This window comes from Solanum verrucosum, unplaced genomic scaffold (assembly GCF_900185275.1).
Source record: "Solanum verrucosum unplaced genomic scaffold, falcon-dt-bn FXZP01000273.1, whole genome shotgun sequence".
In the NCBI taxonomy this organism is placed as follows: domain Eukaryota; kingdom Viridiplantae; phylum Streptophyta; class Magnoliopsida; order Solanales; family Solanaceae; genus Solanum; species Solanum verrucosum.
In genome coordinates, this window is record NW_026020163.1 from 828435 (window position 1) to 848023 (window position 19589).

The 19589-nt window shown below is 33.6% G+C and overlaps 3 protein-coding genes across 4 annotated transcripts; 2 read left to right on the forward strand and 1 right to left on the reverse strand.

Moving 5' to 3' along the window:
• Positions 1 to 2529: 2529 nt before the first annotated feature.
• On the reverse strand, positions 2530 to 6566 carry LOC125828594 (UDP-glucuronic acid decarboxylase 4-like). Its single transcript, XM_049507906.1, has 8 exons — positions 6258 to 6566; positions 5340 to 5639; positions 4983 to 5129; positions 4263 to 4342; positions 3979 to 4062; positions 3793 to 3867; positions 3562 to 3654; positions 2530 to 2771 (listed from the first exon to the last, which is right to left on the reverse strand). Exons 1-8 carry the CDS (start codon positions 6553 to 6555, stop codon positions 2550 to 2552), a joined length of 1299 nt encoding a protein of 432 aa, XP_049363863.1. The 5' UTR covers positions 6556 to 6566; the 3' UTR covers positions 2530 to 2549.
• A 1155-nt stretch (positions 6567 to 7721) lies between these two features.
• Positions 7722 to 13891, forward strand: LOC125828583 (eukaryotic translation initiation factor 2 subunit gamma-like). Of its 2 annotated transcripts, none has more exons than XM_049507891.1 (9): positions 7722 to 7801; positions 9494 to 9652; positions 9783 to 9844; positions 10610 to 10722; positions 10801 to 10903; positions 12353 to 12580; positions 12667 to 12885; positions 13095 to 13355; positions 13445 to 13891. In XM_049507891.1, the coding sequence occupies exons 2-9, from the start codon at positions 9547 to 9549 to the stop codon at positions 13745 to 13747; spliced, it is 1395 nt and encodes a 464-aa protein (XP_049363848.1). In that variant the 5' UTR covers positions 7722 to 7801; positions 9494 to 9546; the 3' UTR covers positions 13748 to 13891. The 2 variants fall into 2 exon arrangements, with proteins under 2 accessions (XP_049363848.1, XP_049363849.1); XM_049507892.1 differs by having other exon boundaries at positions 7743 to 7801; positions 9500 to 9652.
• An 812-nt stretch (positions 13892 to 14703) lies between these two features.
• On the forward strand, positions 14704 to 15318 carry LOC125828595 (late embryogenis abundant protein 2-like). Its single transcript, XM_049507907.1, has 2 exons — positions 14704 to 14867; positions 15027 to 15318. The coding sequence occupies exons 1-2, from the start codon at positions 14779 to 14781 to the stop codon at positions 15229 to 15231; spliced, it is 294 nt and encodes a 97-aa protein (XP_049363864.1). The 5' UTR covers positions 14704 to 14778; the 3' UTR covers positions 15232 to 15318.
• The last annotated feature ends 4271 nt before the right edge of the window (positions 15319 to 19589 follow it).

The following is a 19589-nucleotide window of genomic DNA, read 5'->3' on the forward strand; positions in this document are numbered from 1 at the left end:
AGAATAACAAAAACTATACGAAAGCACGGTACTGGGAATTGATAAGCTTAATGTGCAGGCAATATGTCATATTTTCAAACTGAGAATCTGTTTATGATACAGCAGTAAGTCACAAACAATACATACTAAGCGCCCATCGTTTTATTTATGACTGAATAGTTCCCGAGGCTCAGTAACACGTGATTCGAAACTCCGTGAGCAATGTGCCTACCCCTCTATCCTTCTCCACGTAAAGTACCATGGTTTTTTCTGTGGCAAGGTTTGAACCCCTGACATACACCAAACCCACACATTCCGTGTTACACTCTTACCACTAGTCCAAATCCCTGGGTGGGGTTACATAGATGCCAATAATACATATTCCCCAAGTCTTAACTAAATTTTTCTACATAAGAAATAGAAAGTATTTGCAGTTACAGTAGACTGCTCCTATGCAATAGTTTGCAAACCACACAACAGAGGTAACCCGCCCACACAACAGAGGTAACCTGCACCAGGCAAGCCTGGTGCGACGAGCTCGACCCAGAAGGCAAACCCTGCATTCGAACTTGAGACCTCCAACATGGAAGTCCCAAGACCAAACCACTGGGCCACCCCGAAGGAGCTCCTTTTTTTTCGATAGATCATCCATTGGATTTCATCTAAGGATAATTGTTAAGTGTTTAATTCAGAAAACCTCAAACTTCATAGAATCATAAACTTTTGCCTCAATAGATATATCATATAGTATGAGAATGAAGGAAACACAAATAAAATGGGATAAATACATGGGAGTTCATGATAAATATTAACCAAAAATGCTACGAGTAAAACAGAATATGATTAATTCATCAGTAATTCATTAGAGCTTTTCTTATAACGAATCCTTTACAAGGTAATGCTGCAATTACTTGCTAATCTAGAAGCCAAAAACAAAATTACTCACAAACAGATAAACTATAATCATGGATTTGATGTCAAGAGCTTAAAATTCAGATAATATCCATCATATAGGATCAAAAAACCCTAAATTCCTAAATCAGTAATCACACTTCACCAGATATTTCACCCATGGGCGGCTCAACCCTAAAGCCACTACCAAAAACCCCCAAATTCAATTACGAAGATGCACAAAAAAGAAACAAATTCCAATAAGAGGCAAGATTAAACGAACAACGATGAAGGAGATACATACCTAAAAGAGACCACCAGATCTGATGAAAACAAAAATACGATAAGTAGAACATAAAAAAAATGATGTATTTATTGTTACTACTCTCTCCGTTCCTTTTTAGTTGTAGATATAATATAAATACTTGTTTCAAAATAGTCGTCAAAATGGGACGGAAGCAGTATTTCAATTAAAAAATAAATAATAGTTTGTTGCTAATCTCTTACTAATTATTATTAGGCACATATTTTTGAAATTTTATTATTGATATAGTTATAATTAAAAATTGTATACAATTAAATTTACACTTACTTTTTATTTCTTAATTTCTCTAATTCACTTCAATTTGAATTAACCATGTTTTAATGTTGGCTTTGTAAGATTGTATCAATTCTTTTTGAGAGGTTTTATTAATTAGATTATCAAATATTTAAATTTTAGAAAATATATCTTAACTTTGAATGTCTTATAAAGATAACAATCACTATAATATTGTTCTATGACTTAGATTATTGGATATGTTGTTATTGTTATATAACTTTAATATATTTAATGTTTATGATTCTTTTATGATGATTAACGTTTGTCTTGACTATTTATGCATGAGAACGTTTTACTTGTTATCATAGCATTGATTCTTTTTATATCTAGAGTGGAGGGTTAAAAATACATCTAAAGTATTTTTTTTTTATTTTTCATGATTCATTCAATTTATGTTGCATTTTAGATGTTTTACATATTCATTAAGATTTTCTTGCAATTCAGATTAATCGGAACTTCAATATAAGTATCAGACGCTAGGTTGAAAAAACCACCAATCAAGAAAAGATTTGGCACCATCTTTGAGTGTTAACTATGTTAAAAGTAAAACTTTGTGAGCCTAAATGGAAATGTAAACAATTCTTAATTTTCTTTTGTCTATGAATTGTTAAAATTCTTATGAGATTTATTTATTTTTTGTCATTTGTATTTTTTGACACAAAAAAATGACTTTTCAGATAATTTAAGCGATTCATAATAGTTCAGTTATTTGAATATGACAAGAAATAGTTTCACGAGTTTACTATTGTAACATATTGTAATGTTCAATTGCTTTAATGAGAGAACATATATCTTCTTACTATGCCATTACAATAATATGTAAAATTTGTTGATTATACGTGAAATTAATCAAGTACGAAATTAGAATTCAACCACAATCTTTTCGAACTTTTCATTATATCCAAAAAAAAAAAAGTTAATGCACCTTTGCATTCTATTTAATTTCTTTTGGAAGAAGTTCAATATAAGTAATTAAAACTCTAATTAAACAACCTCCTACTCTTCTTATTATTCATTTTCATTTTCTCCATTTAACCATTTTCATGGAGAAAAAAAAATTAATTTCTATATATAATTATTATATGGTTAATAAGTTGCCGGAATCTTGTTTGCCGTCACCGAAAATCCGTTGCCGGAAGTCATCAACCATCATCGGAAGTCCTTGCCGGAGAGAAACTGCTGGCTCCCATCCTAGAAGCTGTTTTGCTTTTGTAATATCTGGCTTTCTCTTGTGTGGATCATCTTCTGTGTTGGGCCTAAATTCTATTTTTGCATTTGGATCTATTGTTTCTTGCACCACCTACAAAAATCATCGAGGAGTATAGTGAGATGAATACGATTCATTCAGCATTAATCACACGTCTCGAGTTTTAAGAAATGATAGAAAATAGAATTAGTAGAATCAATGTGTTACGTTAAAAAAGAATGTTAAGTGTTATATGGGATATGTTATTTTTTGTTCATGCCTATTCCTTGAACTTTTTGTTTTACATTCAGTCAGTGTTTGGAGTTTGAAACTCAGTGATAGTAGTGGAGCCAAAAATTCTAACAAGGGTCGGGAATAAAAAGTGTAACACTTTAATGAAAGTTTCCTTTATATAAAGTGTATTCAACAAGTTATATATATAAATCTTTTATCTATATATGTTGTATGGCGATTTAATTGACTCTCCTTTAATTTCATCATACATTGCTCCACTACGGCTTATAATTGGTTTGTCTAGTTTGAATTTGCGGTGTATAAAGCTCATTATGAAAATCCTAGTGCTCTTTGTCAAAGATAATTTTTATTTTCAAAATTCAAATTTTAACCCTCGTATTAATGATTGAAGAACATTTACCGCTTAACCACACACCCTTTGGTGGCCAATTCCACACTCTTTCATTTGCTTAGAAGGATACAGTAACCCCCTTAGTACCCTCTTTATGTTTACTCTTTTATCCTCGATCAAAATCTGAGACATGCCTTTTGTATAGAGTCACTTTTAATAGGAAAAGTTTTAATTCCAAAATAGGACTTTTCGACATAAATTTGAATTGATCGAGTTACATTACGTATTATCGAATATCGAATGAAAAAAGACACATACCTTAGCTAGTTCAAGCATGGTGAATTCACCAGGATTCCCAAGATTAAAAGGACCTACATGATTTCCTTCCATCAACCTCATCAAACCTTCAACCTATTAATTAATTACAACAATCACACACAAATTAAAGGTTTATTTATTTACGATAACAATTGTTTTTTTTTTATAGACCTTCAATAAATAAATAAATATTCCATTTTTGAATAAGTGAAGTAAAAATAAAAAATTTACCAAATCAGAGACAAATTGAAAGCTCCTGGTTTGTTTTCCATCTCCATAAACTGTCATTGGCTCCTTTCTTAAAGCCTACAATTTTTTTTTTAATATTCAATGAAATTAAAGTATAGTAAATATTTAATCAATTAAATGCAAAAAATACATTAATATTAAATCAATTATGATTAATTTAACACAAACCTGTGCAACAAAATTGCTAACAACACGACCATCATCTATGCACATACGTGGTCCATATGTGTTGAAAATCCTAGCAATTCTAACCTGTTAAAAAACAAGTTTTCGTTAGCAAATCGTCTCGTATTTACCTTTGTCAATAACGAAATTCTAACGTGAAATAAGTCAACTCAATGTGTTCAAATAATTCTTCAAGAGATCAATATATTTTTATTTTGCAATTTTTTTTTTTTTTTATTTTTTTTTTTTACTATGGTTTAAAATTAGATTTCAAGAAGAAAATGTACCTCAATGTTGAGTCCTCTATGGTAATCCATGGTCAAAGTTTCAGCTGTACGTTTTCCTTCATCATAACAACTGCGGACACCTGTTCACAAGTTCCCCAAAAAAAAGTCGAGTTTAAGTCCGATGCACTGACGATATAAAAACTATATGTACATAATCACGTCACGTATTAGTAGTGATGGATCGAGGGAGAAATTTCATCAAGGGGATTAAGGAACAATGTTCTCTTATGTATAGGGGGATTCAATTAATAATTGACATGCACACAAATAAAATTCACATATATATATACATAGTCAGAGGCGGAATAATGATTTGTAACTTATGGGTTCAAGATTATAGTAATCTTTTAAGTTATTAAGCTTTAAATTATTATTTTGGATATGTTCAACGAAATTTTGAAGATAAATACATAATTTGGATCAAAGCTACTTTACATAGTATAAATTTTCAGTAAACTCCTTTTGTCGTATGTGGTTCCGCCATTACTTATTAGATAAATGTATAAATTTTCATAATTGTATCACTATGTTGAAGAGTGAAAGGGTCACCACTAGTGAGAATTCCCAAATCTTAAATAGATCGTCTAGATTCATTTATAATACAAATAACAAGGAATTTACAATCACATATTATATAATATGATATCAATAACATAAAATTATTTAGACAGACGATCTACACTCGCGATCAAAGTGAAAGAGTAAAATGAATTGACTTACCAATGGGATTAACATTGCCCCAATAAGTCTCAGCTTGAGGATGTTGCAATGGATCACCATAAACTTCACTTGTGCTAGTAATAAGAAATCTAGCTCCCACTCTTTTTGCTAATCCCAACATATTCATTGTTCCCATCACATTTGTTTTGTGATATCTTTCCATTTTAAAGTCAAGGAAAAAAAATCAAGAAAACAAATATGATCATATGAAAAACGTGATATGTATCGTTACTATTTTTGATTTGAACTATACCTTGTGATAAAAAAAATATATTTATGTAGTTCACACCTATTGTCAAAAGAATAGTGGTGCAATGGTATTATGTACTTAATTTAAAGAATATGAAATTAAGGATATGATAGTCTTGACTGGATTAAACTTGTAATGAACAGGAGAAGCAGGGCAAGCTAGATGATAAATTTGATCAACTTCTAACAAAATCGGCTCAACGACGTCGTGTCGAATAAGTTCAAATCTTGGGTTCTTGAAATGGTGCAACAAATTCTCTTTTTTACCTGTAAAAAAATTATCAACAACAATAACACTATCTCCTCTTGCTATTAATCTATCCACCAAATGGCTCCCAACAAATCCTGCTCCTCCTGTTACTAATATTCTCTTAGTCTTTCCCTTCAATCCCAAAGGAACCTTTCCACCTACAACAACAACAAAAATCGGTCAGTCCTTTCTGTAATGTCTTTTGTTAGAATATTTTTTTATTGTTAACGTAACATAAAAATTTGGTTACAATGAAAATTTTGGCCGTTAGAGAAGATGATTGTATGTATCAAAACACATTGTTACATCCAAGTCTAGTTAGAATGTACATACAATTTTTTGAGGTAATTCAATCAAGATGTTCCGAAATATGAAATTTTAATTTATCGAAAATATTGATTTACAACGAATACCGTATTGCGTCATGTATATTCGTCAATTAACTACGTTTTAATTCTGAAATAATAAAGTTAAGATCGGTAATTTATATTTTTATGTGTTTCATATTATTTGAGTTGGTTTTAGTCCAATATTACTTGAGAACTTGTCTTTTTTTAAACTAGAGATTCCCTTGAATCTCATATGTTTGTACCTACTAGTAGAGTCAGATAGAATACAGGTTCAACCGAACTCATAATTTTTCAAATGGGATAGAAAATGCTAAAAAATTATTAGGATAGATGCAATGCCAATTCATTGTCGCTAATTGTAGAGAAGGTACTTGATGACATTAAAGAAGGTGAATCTACGTCAACATGACACAATTGTAAAGATACCTGCATTAGCGTGGTCGGTTTCATCAACCAACTCATACGCAATTCTTCGAGGGATCGGATTACTCAATATAAATGTATCTTGAATATTAATCGTTTCGAAATCGGATTTTAATATTGGAGAAGAAATAGAAACTACAGAGCAAATGACAATTGACGTAGCAATTCCAATCAAAAGACACATAAATCTTTGTTTTTCAAGCACATATAGAATTGAATTTCTAAATGAAAATCTCTTCATCATGCTGTGTTTTTTAATATAATTTTTATGAATCACCTCATGATTATCATCAGATCTCATGATGAAAATTTTAAAAAATTAATGTTAGGTTTTTTCTTGTTCTATATTTTTTTTTCTTTTTGGGTGAGATCTAATTAAGAATTTTGGGGTCCATAAGAAGAAAAAAAAGTGGAGGGATTTGCATGAATTTTGAAGACTAGTGGCCTTCTTCACTTTGCTTTTTAGCAATTTAAGCTATTCCAAGTGTAATTATTTTGCCTCCAAATTTCTAATATTCTCGAAATATATCTTTTATACCTTCTTTTCTATAGCTAGAAAATAAAATATTTGAAAATTTTCTAGCTTATATTAGTAAAGTAATGATACATGGATTACGGCGGTGTGGTGAGATCAATAAAATTTATTAATATTTTATTTGAAGTCTCGAATTCAAGTTATCAAAATGGAAAAAATTCAATTAGGAAATGCTTCTTCTTTTAATGAGTTTAATGCTACACGAATCTATAAAAGTACTACTAGCATTTTTTACTTATCTTTATTTTTTCAAATGGTGTTTGAATAGAGAAATATGATCGGTGATAATTTGTTTAGTCGATAAATAGTGTTGGGAATTTGTGATTGAAACGTACTTGAGATGAGAGGACACATAGTAATATATACTAGTTTGCCCCCCAAGGTCTAGCTCAAGTGACAAAAGGTGGAGGATTTGTGGCTTAGGTCGCAGGTTCAAGCCTCACACCATGCAAAGTGAAGCCCTGTATTTAAGTGGAGAAGGGTAGAGGGGGGGACCCATTATCCACTGAGTTTAGAAGTCTGTGATTGGTCCAAAGGGCGGGTCACATACGGATTTCTCGATTATAAAAAAAATAAAAAAATAAAAAAATATACTAGTTCATTCTTCTGAATTCATAAAAATTAATATAAGATCTTTTATATATATATATATATATATATATATATATATATATTAAACCAACTCAAAAATACTTGTCGATTCTTTTATCGATTTATATATATATATATATATATATATATATATATTAAACCAACTCAAAAATGCTTGTCGATTCTTTTATCGATTTAGTTTGATTTTCGATTCGATTTTTCAATTTTTTCTTTTTTGACACCCCTAGTACTAAAACAACAAAAACAAAAAAAGGAGGGCTCTTGATATAGTTTAAATATAAGTATGGGTTTCGAACGTAAATATATCATCTTCTACCCCACTAAGCCAAAATCTTTCTCATTCTTCGTTTTACTTTCTCTCTCGAGTGCAGCTGCGACGCCGCCGTTTCACTCTTCTCCGGTGAGTCCTCTTCCCCTTTGCCACCGTAGACCACCTCCATAATGATTTACATTTGTATCTCTTTGTCATATTTTGCTCATAGTATAAAACCTTCAATTTTTAATGGTTTTTTTAGTTGTGCATTTGTTAAATTTATCTGAATATATATTTTTAATCTACATATAGTTTTGTTCTTATATAAGTTATGAATCGTGATAAGTTTGACTCTGTCGGAGCTAATATATCTGGTGATTTGAGTTTTAGGAATTAGGGTTTTAGGACTGATGTAAAAGCTGATGCCTCCAAAAAACAAATAATGTAATATAAATATTATTTGTGAGTGCTTTGTTTTTGGCTTGCAATTTGGGAAGTAGTTGCAGCATCTATGAGATTGCGTTGTGTAAGGAAAGAAGCTCTTGCGGATGACTTATTAATCAGCTATGCCTTAAATTCTATTGTGTTTTATTCATAGCATTTCTTCTGTCTCAATTTTAGTGTCACAGTTGGAATTTCGAGATTCAAACACTTTTAAACTTTGATCGTCAATTTGGACATAGAAACTTTTAAGTTTTTTGAAATAAAATTTTGTATATCTGAAAACTATGCATAAAGTACTAAAATTAACAATAATTAACAAATTAAAAATATTTTAAAGGCATATAAAGAAATGCGGTCAAAGAAACACTTGGCTTGACCTCGAAATTTCAACTATGCGACATTAATTGAGACATATGGAGTATTTTATTGGCTGATGTAATGGATATTTGTTATCGGGTATATGAATCCTCTGTATCCGTCCCATTTTATCGGGTCCATTTCATTTTCATCCTAAATAACTTACCTTATAAGCAAATTATGGGCTCTCTAATGTTCTTACTAAATAATTTATCTCATAAGGCAAATTACGGTTCTATGTATCTCATACTTATCCTTACACGAACAAACGATGGGTGAGTTATTAGGGAGGAGGAGGAGGTCGCACAAAAAGATGCATCATCATCCATACTTAAGAGGAGGGGAGGATGTGCTCCTCCTCCTTCTGCTGCTTCTTCTTCTACTTTTATCCTTTAATGCTTCTTTTGAAATGTTTTAGTTACTTTTCTGTAGAGGATGAGGAGGATATTATTGTTACATTGTATTTTGAAAGGTATAAGTGCACACTATTGTAATGTCAAATACTTTCTGTTCCGTCTTGCTTTGAAATGTTTTAGTTAGACTTTGCAAATTGTACTTACTAGCCTCTATTTCTGTTCCACCTTTTGATAATAAATAAAGAAGCAATTCTTTCGAGCAAAAATAAGATCCCAAGAGAAAAGGACAAAACAATAACGAGGTGTCTAATAGTTCAGTCTAATTTAAAATTTTAGCGAGAAACAGGAGGGCTTTCTAAGGGGTAGAATTGAGTTTTGGGCAGTTGAGGAGTAATCTCCGATCCCTTATTTATTTTTGGTATACCCATGTAGTTCCGGGCTGCATAGAGAATTCAATATCTTTTGTAGAGAACCATATCTTTTTGTAGGTTCTTTACTTTTTGGTATACTTCTTGTATAAGGCTGATTATGGCCTTGTAATTAATGAAATTGTTTATCTGATAAAAATAAGTTAAAATTTTAGTGATTAAACTATTGTCTGTAAATCTCTATGCCTTGAGACATAGCTCAACTGTCTGTCTGAAGTCACTGTTTTGAGCATTATTTCTTGATTTATTTCCAGTTTCAGACTTGAAAATTACCGACATCTGAAGAAGTATCAAAGAACAGCTAAAAATGTCTCGGAAAGGATTGATGGAGCAGGACCTGAGTAAGTTGGATGTAACAAAGTTGCATCCACTTTCACCAGAGGTTATTTCTCGTCAGGCTACAATAAATATTGGTAAACTGCTCACTAATGAACATGTATTTCTATTATTCTATATGTGCACTGCATTTTGGTTTCTTTGTATTCTTTGAGAAACTCTTTTATACGTTACTGGCATCAGACTGAATTTAGGTTCATTATCCAGGTACCATTGGGCATGTGGCTCATGGGAAGTCAACAGTTGTAAAAGCTATATCTGGAGTGCAGGTACGCATTTGTTCTGGAATCTGAACCTTCATTTAAGTATGTCTTTGTTTTTATCAGTTTTCTTTTAGTTATAAAACAAATAATACATTGATCTTTTCTTGTCAAAAAAATAAAACCAGTATATTGATCATTGTAACTGTAAATACATAGCCTTATATTACTTTTGAATTCATGGATAAACCATTTGAGCATGTATTAAATGTCTAAGCCCAGTTTACTACTATTTGTTTGCTGCACATTCTTGCTAAAAGTATTTTGAGGTTGGTTATAACTTATAACATATAAGAATAACTAAGTATTTCAAGGCTTTTCCTCTTTTTTAGTTACTCTATGGTGCAGAGTAACTAACATTTGCGTGTTTGCACATTCTTCCTAAAAGTATTTGGAGGTTGGTTATAAGAATAACCAAGTATTTCAAGGTTTTTCCTCTTTTTTGAGTTATGATTGAATATTGTTACTCTATGCGGCATATATTATGGCGTGAGATGTAACCTCATTATTATGGGGAAGTTATCTGGAGTTATCAGCTGTTGAGATCATTAATGATTTGCATGTATTTTTAGCTTATTATGAATTGATTGCCTTGATAAATTGACCACCAAGATAGTTTGTCTGATTATCTACCTACTTTGATCTTACTGCATTTGTCATAACGAATTCATGCTACAAAATTTTTGAAAGCTAAGCACATGCTGATTTGGGCAACCTAAGATTCTATTGTCCTCTAGAAAGTAACTAATTATCTGTCTTGCCTTATTTATGCAGACTGTTCGTTTTAAAAATGAGCTAGAAAGAAACATCACAATTAAGCTTGGATATGCTAATGCTAAGATATATAAATGTGAAGAAGACCGCTGCCCTAGACCCATGTGCTACAAGTAAGTACTTGAATTTGAATGGAACTGTTCTTTGCTCATTTGTGTCACTTTTATGCTGTAACGGTGTATCCTTTTCAGGGCATATGGAAGTGGAAAAGAAGACGGTCCCATGTGTGATGTCCCCGGTTTCGAGACCTGTAGGATGAAATTGCTGAGACATGTATCTTTCGTTGATTGCCCCGTAAGCTTCTCACCTACCATTTACAGTATATGTTACTGCCATTTTACTTGAGTATTGGGATGCGACAGAAGATGATAGTTCTTTGTTGTTTGATCTTGTGCAAATATGGATACTCTAATGAAAATCTTAAGCTGTCATAATTCAGGAAATACACCAACATGATGGTATCAAGATAATCTTTAAATGGGTCATTTCTCTTCTTTTTCTTTTGATAATGTTCTTTATGTTCTGTTAACACATTTAATGTTCATGCTACTCGTGGTTCCAATTAGCAGTCTCTTGGATTTGATGAAAGACTAGGAGTTTTTGTTTTCCTTAGTTTTCGGTTTCTAGTTTCCCCTAGGGTTCTAGTCTATCGGTAAGAGTGCATTGCACGACGTGTGGGCTAGGCGCACATCGCTAGTATATAATTGAATAGGGTAGAGGGGTTGGCCTATTATCCACCGAGTTGTAAACTGTGCACCACTGGTCCTCGATGTTTTCTCGGTTATATAAAAAAATGGAAAAAGTTTCTGCCTCCTGTTTTTGCTGTCTTCTTAACTGTCATGCCTTCTCTAGGAAGAAGCAAGTTCAGCTATGTTGGTCTCTATCTAAAGAAAAGTTGGTAAATCTCATAGCTGCATCTGTTACCGCCATGAGAATCTGTAGATGTTGTTTTTATGATCTCAGGTTTTGGATATTTAAGCCCGTGAGCATGCAGTAGGTTACTTTATGTGGAGAGATTCTTTTAACCTCATTCTATGGAGAGATTCTCTTAACCTCATTCTATGGAGAGATTCTTTTCTGTAGGTTTTTGTATTAGTAGATACTTTTCAATACTAAGTGAGGTTCTTTTGTCTTGTAAACTTCCATCCACTGCATTGCAGCTCACTTTTGGAAGGTACGGAACCCTTACACGATACAGCAGAGGCCCCAAAACTCGGCTTGCCCCTTTTCTAGAGTATATAAGGGGAAAGAGATCTTTGTTTTAGAACTGTCATTGGCTGCATTACTGCTCCCTTTTAACAGGTTTGGGACCCTTACGGTATATGCTACAAATACCTGATATACCCCTTTTTAGACTGCAAGGGGAAAGAATACTTTTAAGGTTATCATAACAAAGTCGAACACATATGGTTACATATTGACAGTAGTCAAAATGATCTCGACACGCTGATGGTCTGACACGCCTTCCTGTCATTTATAGGAACTTTTGTCTGTTGGTCTGATCTGTAGGATTCTTTTTGATCCTTTACCTTTGTTAAAACTTAAGAAGATAGAATATACGTTATCCAATTATATTCTTTTGTGAGTCTCTGCACTATTCTTTTGCAATGTGTCAATCTGTAAACACTTCCCCTACATGTAGTCTTTTGCGAAGCACCTAGGTTCATTGTCTGATTTTTCGCCATCAGCAAGACATTTAATTTCCTGATATAGAATGCTTTTGTATTGTGAAATTTACTGCAGGGTCATGATATTCTCATGGCTACTATGCTTAATGGAGCTGCAATTATGGATGGAGCATTACTTCTAATTGCTGCTAATGAGAGCTGTCCCCAACCTCAGACTTCTGAACATTTAGCTGCTGTAGAAATTATGCGTCTCCAACACATAATAATTCTCCAAAATAAGGTTGATCTAGTTCAGGAAAATGTTGCCATTAACCAGCATGAGGCAATTCAGAAATTTATTCAGGTCAGTGTAATTGGTTTACCCCTTTACTGTGTCAATGCTTATCTTAAGGCTGTATCTTTATAACCTTATTTCAATACCTTGTTCAGGGAACTGTTGCTGATGGAGCCCCAGTTGTACCAATCTCTGCGCAATTGAAGTACAACATCGATGTTGTTGCTGAATATATAGTGAAGAAAATTCCCATTCCTGAGAGGAATTTCATTTCACCACCAAATATGATAGTCATCCGATCATTTGATGTTAATAAACCTGGTTTTGAAGTTGATGATATCAGAGGCGGTGTCGCTGGTGGCAGTATACTGAAGGTATGCCCTTATATTCCGCAAAGCAAACAAAGGCTACAACTCAAACCTTCTTTTCCTTCACGGTTTCCTTGATTGACCAAGGGCACCAATTTCTAATGCGACAGATGTCCTTTCGTTATACCTAATGCTTATGCTAACCGTTACATAGAGAATGAAAATCTGATTGAAAGATGGACCAAGTCAATGAGCAAGTAAATGTTTTTCTGCAGGGCGTCCTGAAGGTAAATCAACTCATTGAGGTTCGTCCCGGTATTACTGTCAAGGATGAGAGTGGCAACATTAAGTGTACCCCTATATATTCAAGAATAGTGTCATTGTTTGCTGAGCAAAATGAGCTACAATTTGCTGTGCCCGGAGGCCTCATTGGAGTTGGAACAACTATGGATCCAACATTGACTCGTGCTGATCGATTGGTCGGACAGGTTCTTGGGGAGGTTGGCTCACTTCCTGAAGTGTTTGTCGAACTGGAGGTAAATCACTTAGACATCAGTTTCAGACTCTTTTAGAACAAAAGGAACATTGCTATTCTTCTTCCAAATCACATCACTTTGTAATGCAGGTAAATTTCTTCTTGCTCCGCCGTCTTCTGGGAGTGAGGACAAAGGACACGGAAAGGCAGGGTAAAGTCTCAAAGTTGGCCAAGGGAGAGATTCTCATGTTAAATATAGGATCTATGTCAACTGGGGCTCGTGTTGTTGCTGTTAAGAATGTCTTTGCAAAACTGCAATTGACATCACCTGTGTGTACCAGCAAAGGTGAGAAAATTGCTCTTAGCAGGAGAATCGAGAAGCACTGGCGTCTCATCGGTTGGGGCCAAATCCAAGCTGGTATCACCCTTGATGTTCCACCTTGCCCAATCTGAGTGAACTACACACAAACACGATTTTGACATTTAGATGTGGAAAGGCATACAATTGTTAGGAACTATAAAAGATTATCTGAAATTTCGAATACTTTTGTAATTTGCAATGTTTCCTTTTTCTTATTTACGACTTCTCTCTGTTTTCTCTTATTTTCCTCTTTGTTCTAGTGGTTGTACCTTGTAATTCATTAGTTGTTAAGGGTGGATATTATTCGTATGAGTTTCATCATAAACATCGAGGTTGCGGCACGTTTTTATCTAAAAGTTTAAACTATCATAAACTTTTATTTACATTTCATGTGGGACTCGATTCATATGGTGAGATTTGCATTTAGAATTTTTATCTGCTCTGATAAATCATGTAGAATTGTGTGATCTTTGCATTTTATGGCACTTTATTTTGTTTATTTGTATATATATATACAACTTTTGTGATTATATGTGGGGTACATAAGTTATTGTTTAAAAAAATAAAAATAAAGATCCATTTGACACAAGTAGGTCGTGACTACATGAAAGGCCAAAAGAGGTAGCCTTTCTCGTACCTAGAGGCCACCATCTATTCACACAAAGTTTAAGTTATATACACGGATAATATTTTTTGTTTTGTTCTCTGTGAATTTAACTTGTGATATCATGTCAATTATCATTTTCTTTACATAATTAACTAGTGCTTGTCATAGAAACCTATATGTGACTATTTTATATTTGACTTGATTATATGAATATACTTTACATTATCACTGTATATATGACGTCTTCCTCTTGGAAACTTCTTTTTATATAATAGGATGATGCAACGTGGGTGGTTCTTCATATTGAAGGGAAGTTTCTAGGTACTAAAGTCATAATGACCAAGTAGATTCAATTATACAAGTGGCCTACCAAATTGTTCCACTTTTTGACTATCCATTTCTTATATAATACAATAAAATGCAACTTTGGTTTGTGTCTCTAAACTCGGTAAATTCATTCACCAAAGACTTTGTAATATTATTTTCAAGTCTTTGGAGTTCTCTTTTAGACTCAAAATGGCTGGCAATATGACAAGAATCATCTCCAAATTCAAGTCTTCTTATTGTCTTGTTGATGGTAGCTTTCCCTTGAATCTAGTAACAAGGTGAGTTGATCTTTTTGTACCAATTCATTATTTTGTTATGAATTTGAAACAAAACATGTGTTTGTAAAAAAAAAATTCTCTATCTTACGAAGGTAGGGGTAAAGTCTGTTCTCAGACCTTACTCGTGAGATTATACTGAATATGTTGTTATTATTGTAGGAGAGGGTATTGTGCAACACAAGCAGAAGAAGGGTCGGCAAAAAAGGATCATCAACAAAAATTAGTGAAAGATGAGAGGGCAAATTCTGTTTCTTCAGAGTCATCATGGGTACCAGACCCTGTCACTGGATATTACAAGCCTTCAACTCAGACTGAAGAAGGGATTATCAACAAAAATAACAACAAAAACACTAATAAACCATAGTTGAAAGAAAAAATCCAAAAGGAAAATATTACTACTATGTATCAATTTAATTATATATACTATAGTAGCTTAATTGTTGTTCCCTAATTTCTTGTGTTATTATTTATTTGTTGTTGTTACTTTCTTTTTTTTAACATTGTTTTCATAATGACTTGTTCACTACTGTATTCCCTTTTCATACTTGCTTTAAAATGCTCTTCTTGAGCTGACAAGAAACATCACCTTTCACTTCACAAGATAGGTGTAAGATCTGCGTACACACCAACCTCCTCAGATCCCACTCATAAAATTACGTAGCATTCTATGAAATTCTCTCAACCTGTTTGGGTATAATTTTAAATTGTGTCTATTTTGCTTATTAGGCAAAAGATATGATTGTATTCTTTGAGAGACTAGTATAATATACTATAACAATAAATTTCAGTATAATCTTAAAGGAGGGGGTTTAGAAAGGTTAAAATATACACAATCTTATCTTTACTTTTATTGGGTAGAGATGTGGTTTTGATTGACCATCAACATCCCTCATCATAAAGTTTTTTCAGAAAAAACTTTCGGGTGCTATAAGGCGCCAATTTCCATGGCTAATATACACGAAAAATCAACAAAGTTTTGTAGTTTCTAAAAGTTGGCCTCTATATGCAAAAATATGCCTTAAAAATGGTGGTACTATACATAATGCTCCTTCAACTTATTCCGGAGGTCCTCATAAAGTTCTTTCAGAAAAACCTTTCGAACGCCAACATTCATGGGCTAATGCACCCGAAAAACCAAGAAAATTAAGTATTTCATAAAAGTTGGCCCCTATATGAAAAATATGCCTTCAAAAATGCTGGGACTATGCGTAATGCTCCCCCAACTCATTACAAAGGTCCTTACAAAGTTTTTTCAGAAAACCTTTTGGGCGCCAGAAGACATCAATATCCATGGGCTAATACACACGAAAATCAAGAAAGTTGCGTAATTTCTAAAAGTTTGTCCTAAATGCAAAAATATGCCTTAAAAATTGGTGGGACTATATGTAATGCTCCCTCAACTCATTACTGAGATTCTCATAAGGTTTTTTAGAAAAATCTTCATTGGCCCATGAGCATTACAACCGTGGGTTAATACACATGAAAAATCAAGAAAAACGCGTAAACCCTAAATATTGGCCCAATGAAAAAATATGCATTAAGAAAATGGTGGGAATATACGTAATGTTCCCTCAACTTATTACGAAGGTCCTCATAAAACATATAAAGTTGTTGGGAAAAGTCAGTTTTAGTGGCGACTATAATCGCTGCTAAAACTTATAAAAGTTGTCACTAAAAGGTTCTTTGGTGGCGACTAAAATCGCCGCTAAAACTTTTACAAGTTGTCGATAAAAGACTCTTTCGTAGCGACTATGATCGCCGCTAAAATCTATAAATTTTGTGGCTAAAAGTATTTATTAGTGGCGACTAAAGCTAAAACTTATAAGTTGTTGCGAAAAGTCAATTTTAGTGGCGACTATTACCGCCGCTAAAACTTTTAAAAGTTGTCGCTAAAAGGTTCTTTGGTGGAAACTACTACCGCGGCTAAACCCTATAAATTTTGTGGCTATAAGTATTTATCGCCAAAAAAACTTATAAAGTTGTTGCGAAAAGTCAGTTTTAGTGGCGACTATAACCGCCGCTAAAACTATTAAAAGTTGTCGCTAAAAGGCTCTTTAGTGGCGACTATAATTGCCGCTAAAACCTATAAATGTTTTGGCTAAAAGTTTTTATTAGCGGCGACTATAAGCGCTGCTAAAACTAATATTATTGGTCACCAAAATTTCTAATGTTCATCCCTAAAAGTCCCTATTATTTGGTGACTATTACTATTAATAATCTTGCTAATGTACATAAAATATAAAACACAAAACACACGGAAAATTGGAACAAAATCGCATTATTCCTTTTGAGTAGCTACTAAGTGTTTTGAAAATGATGTGGATCATGGATGTAACACCCCGAAAACTTGTAAAAACAAATTTGAAGATGAGTTGAATGTTTCCTAACAATTGTTTTTGATATAAAATTCTACTTAGATAAACTCCAAGCAATCATATCTCTTTGAATATGAGGAATTAGATGGCCATAACCACTCAAATGAAAGGTCTATGAGTCTTCTTTTCAACGCCACCAAATTTGTGTTAATTAAAGTTTAGAGTAAAAAGCTATGTCCGTTTCAATGAAACTCTATAAGGCAGTAACTGTTACACGACAGTGGAATGTTCTACGGACCGTGGAGCCTTTTGTGAATGCTTGCTGCAATTTTTTTTTCGAAAACTTGATGCACGTGTTCTACAGTTATTTTAGTCATTTCCCTAGTTTGTTACCTCTATTGAAAGTCATTTTTGGGTGTTTTAAAGGAGGATAACGTACCAAAAATGGAAAAATCAATTTTCCGTTGCGGGCCTCGTTTGAACTAGAAAATATCAACATTTGTTCACCAAACGTCGGCATTTTCAAGTTCAAACGAGACCCAGAATGGAAATTTTTTTTTTTCTATTTTACATGTGTTATAATCTATGAATTTTGGGTGATATGTGATCCCGACGGTTTTTGGCCAAAAAACTTTGTGGGCGTCCGTGACGACCTTATTAAAGGCGTATATTGGTCAGGAGGGGAAAACGGTTGTATTTTAAAATTTAAACGAGGACCAAAACAGGAAATACCAATTTTTCCATTTTACGTGTGCTATAATAGTCCATGAATTTTGGGTGATATGTGATCCCGACAGGTTTTTGATCGAAATTTTTTGTGGGCGTACATGAAGACTTTATTAATGGCGTGCATTCGTTTGGAGGGACAAACATTTGCATTTTCAAGTTCAAACGAAGCCCGGAATGGAATATACCGAATTCTTCATTTTACGTGTGCTATAGTCCACAGATTTTGGGTGATATGTGATCCCGATGTGTTTTTAGCCGAATTTTTTGTGGGCATTCGTGAATACCTTATTAATGGCGTGCGTTGGTCCAGAGGGGCAAACGTCCATATTTTCAAGTTCAAACAAGGCCCGAAACGGGAAATACTTAACTTTTCATTTCACGTGCGCTATAGTCTATGAATTTTGAGTGATATGTGATCTCGACGGGTTTTTTGCCGAAACTTTTTATAGGCGTCCGTGCAGACCTTATTAATGGCGTGCGTTTGTCCGAAAGAGAAAATGTCTGCATTTTCAAGTTCAAACGAGGCCCAGAACGGAAAATATCAAATTCTCCATTTTACGTGTGCTCTAGTCCATAAATTTTGGGTGATATGTGATCCCAATGGGTTCTCTGCTGAGAATTTTTGTAGGCATCTGTGAAGACCTTTTTAATGGCGTGCATTGGTTCAGAGGGGACAACGTTCCATTTTCAAGTTCAAACGAGGCCCAGAATAGGAAATACCGAATTCTAAATTTTACGTGTGCTATTGTCCATGTATTTTAGGTGATATGTGATCCCGATGGGCTTTTGACCAAGTTTTTTTTGGGTGTCCGGGGAGATCTTATTAATGGTGTGCGTTGGTCTAGAGAGGAAAACGTCCACATTTCCAAAAATTCAAACGAGGCTCGGAATGAAAAATACCAAATTCTCCATTTTACGTGTGCTATAGTTCATGAATTTTGGGTGATATGTGATCCCACGGGTTTTTGGCCGAAATTTTTGTAGGCGTACATGAAGACCTTATTAATGGCATGCATTGGTCTAGATGGGAAAACATTCAGATTTTCAAGTTCAAATGAGACTCGTAATGGGAAATACCGAATTATGTATTTTATGTGTGCTACAGTCTATGATTTTTGGGTGATATGTGATCCCGATAATTTTTGGCCGAAATTTTTTGTGGGCGTCCGTGAAGACTTTATTAATGGCGTGCATTAGTCCGAAGGGGCAAATGTCCGCATTTTCAAGTTCAAACAAGGCCCAAAATGGAAAATACCGAATTCTCTATTTTATGTGTGCTATAATCCATGAATTTTGGGTGATATGTAATCCCGACAGGTTTTTGACCAAAAATTTTTGTGGGCCTATATGAACACCTTATTAATGACGCGCGTTGGTTTGGAGGGGTAAATGTCCGCATTTTCAAGTTCAATTGAGGTCCGAATCGAGAAATATCAAATTTTCCATTTTACGTGTGCTATAGTCCATAAATTTTGGCTTCGATTTCCCATCTACGTTCACCGAATACTTTGTGCTATCCATGTAAGAAAGAGTGGGTTCAAAGAAGGACTTTAGATCGAAGCAAATGTACATGAAATTTCTACTAGGCACTTGCTCCCATACCAACAATATCAGTGAATCTAGAGCTCTTATACCAATCTATCACAGTCCAAAATCTTAAATCATGATGACACGTACA

What these genes read in the sequence shown, in the direction of transcription:
- LOC125828594 (XM_049507906.1), bottom strand. Translation starts at nt 6,555, where the DNA reads ATGAGATCTGATGATAATCATGAGGTGATTCATAAAAATTATATTAAA. An exon ending in AACCGACCACGCTAATGCAG is followed by an intron (nt 5,640 to 6,257) that starts GTATCTTTACAA and finishes TTGTTGTTGTAG; the next exon opens with GTGGAAAGGTTCCTTTGGGA. An exon ending in ATAGAGGACTCAACATTGAG is followed by an intron (nt 4,063 to 4,262) that starts GTACATTTTCTT and finishes GTTTTTTAACAG; the next exon opens with GTTAGAATTGCTAGGATTTT.
- LOC125828583 (XM_049507891.1), top strand. Translation starts at nt 9,547, where the DNA reads ATGTCTCGGAAAGGATTGATGGAGCAGGACCTGAGTAAGTTGGATGTA. An exon ending in TATCTTTCGTTGATTGCCCC is followed by an intron (nt 10,904 to 12,352) that starts GTAAGCTTCTCA and finishes AATTTACTGCAG; the next exon opens with GGTCATGATATTCTCATGGC. An exon ending in CAATTCAGAAATTTATTCAG is followed by an intron (nt 12,581 to 12,666) that starts GTCAGTGTAATT and finishes TACCTTGTTCAG; the next exon opens with GGAACTGTTGCTGATGGAGC.
- LOC125828595 (XM_049507907.1), top strand. Translation starts at nt 14,779, where the DNA reads ATGGCTGGCAATATGACAAGAATCATCTCCAAATTCAAGTCTTCTTAT. An exon ending in CCCTTGAATCTAGTAACAAG is followed by an intron (nt 14,868 to 15,026) that starts GTGAGTTGATCT and finishes TTATTATTGTAG; the next exon opens with GAGAGGGTATTGTGCAACAC.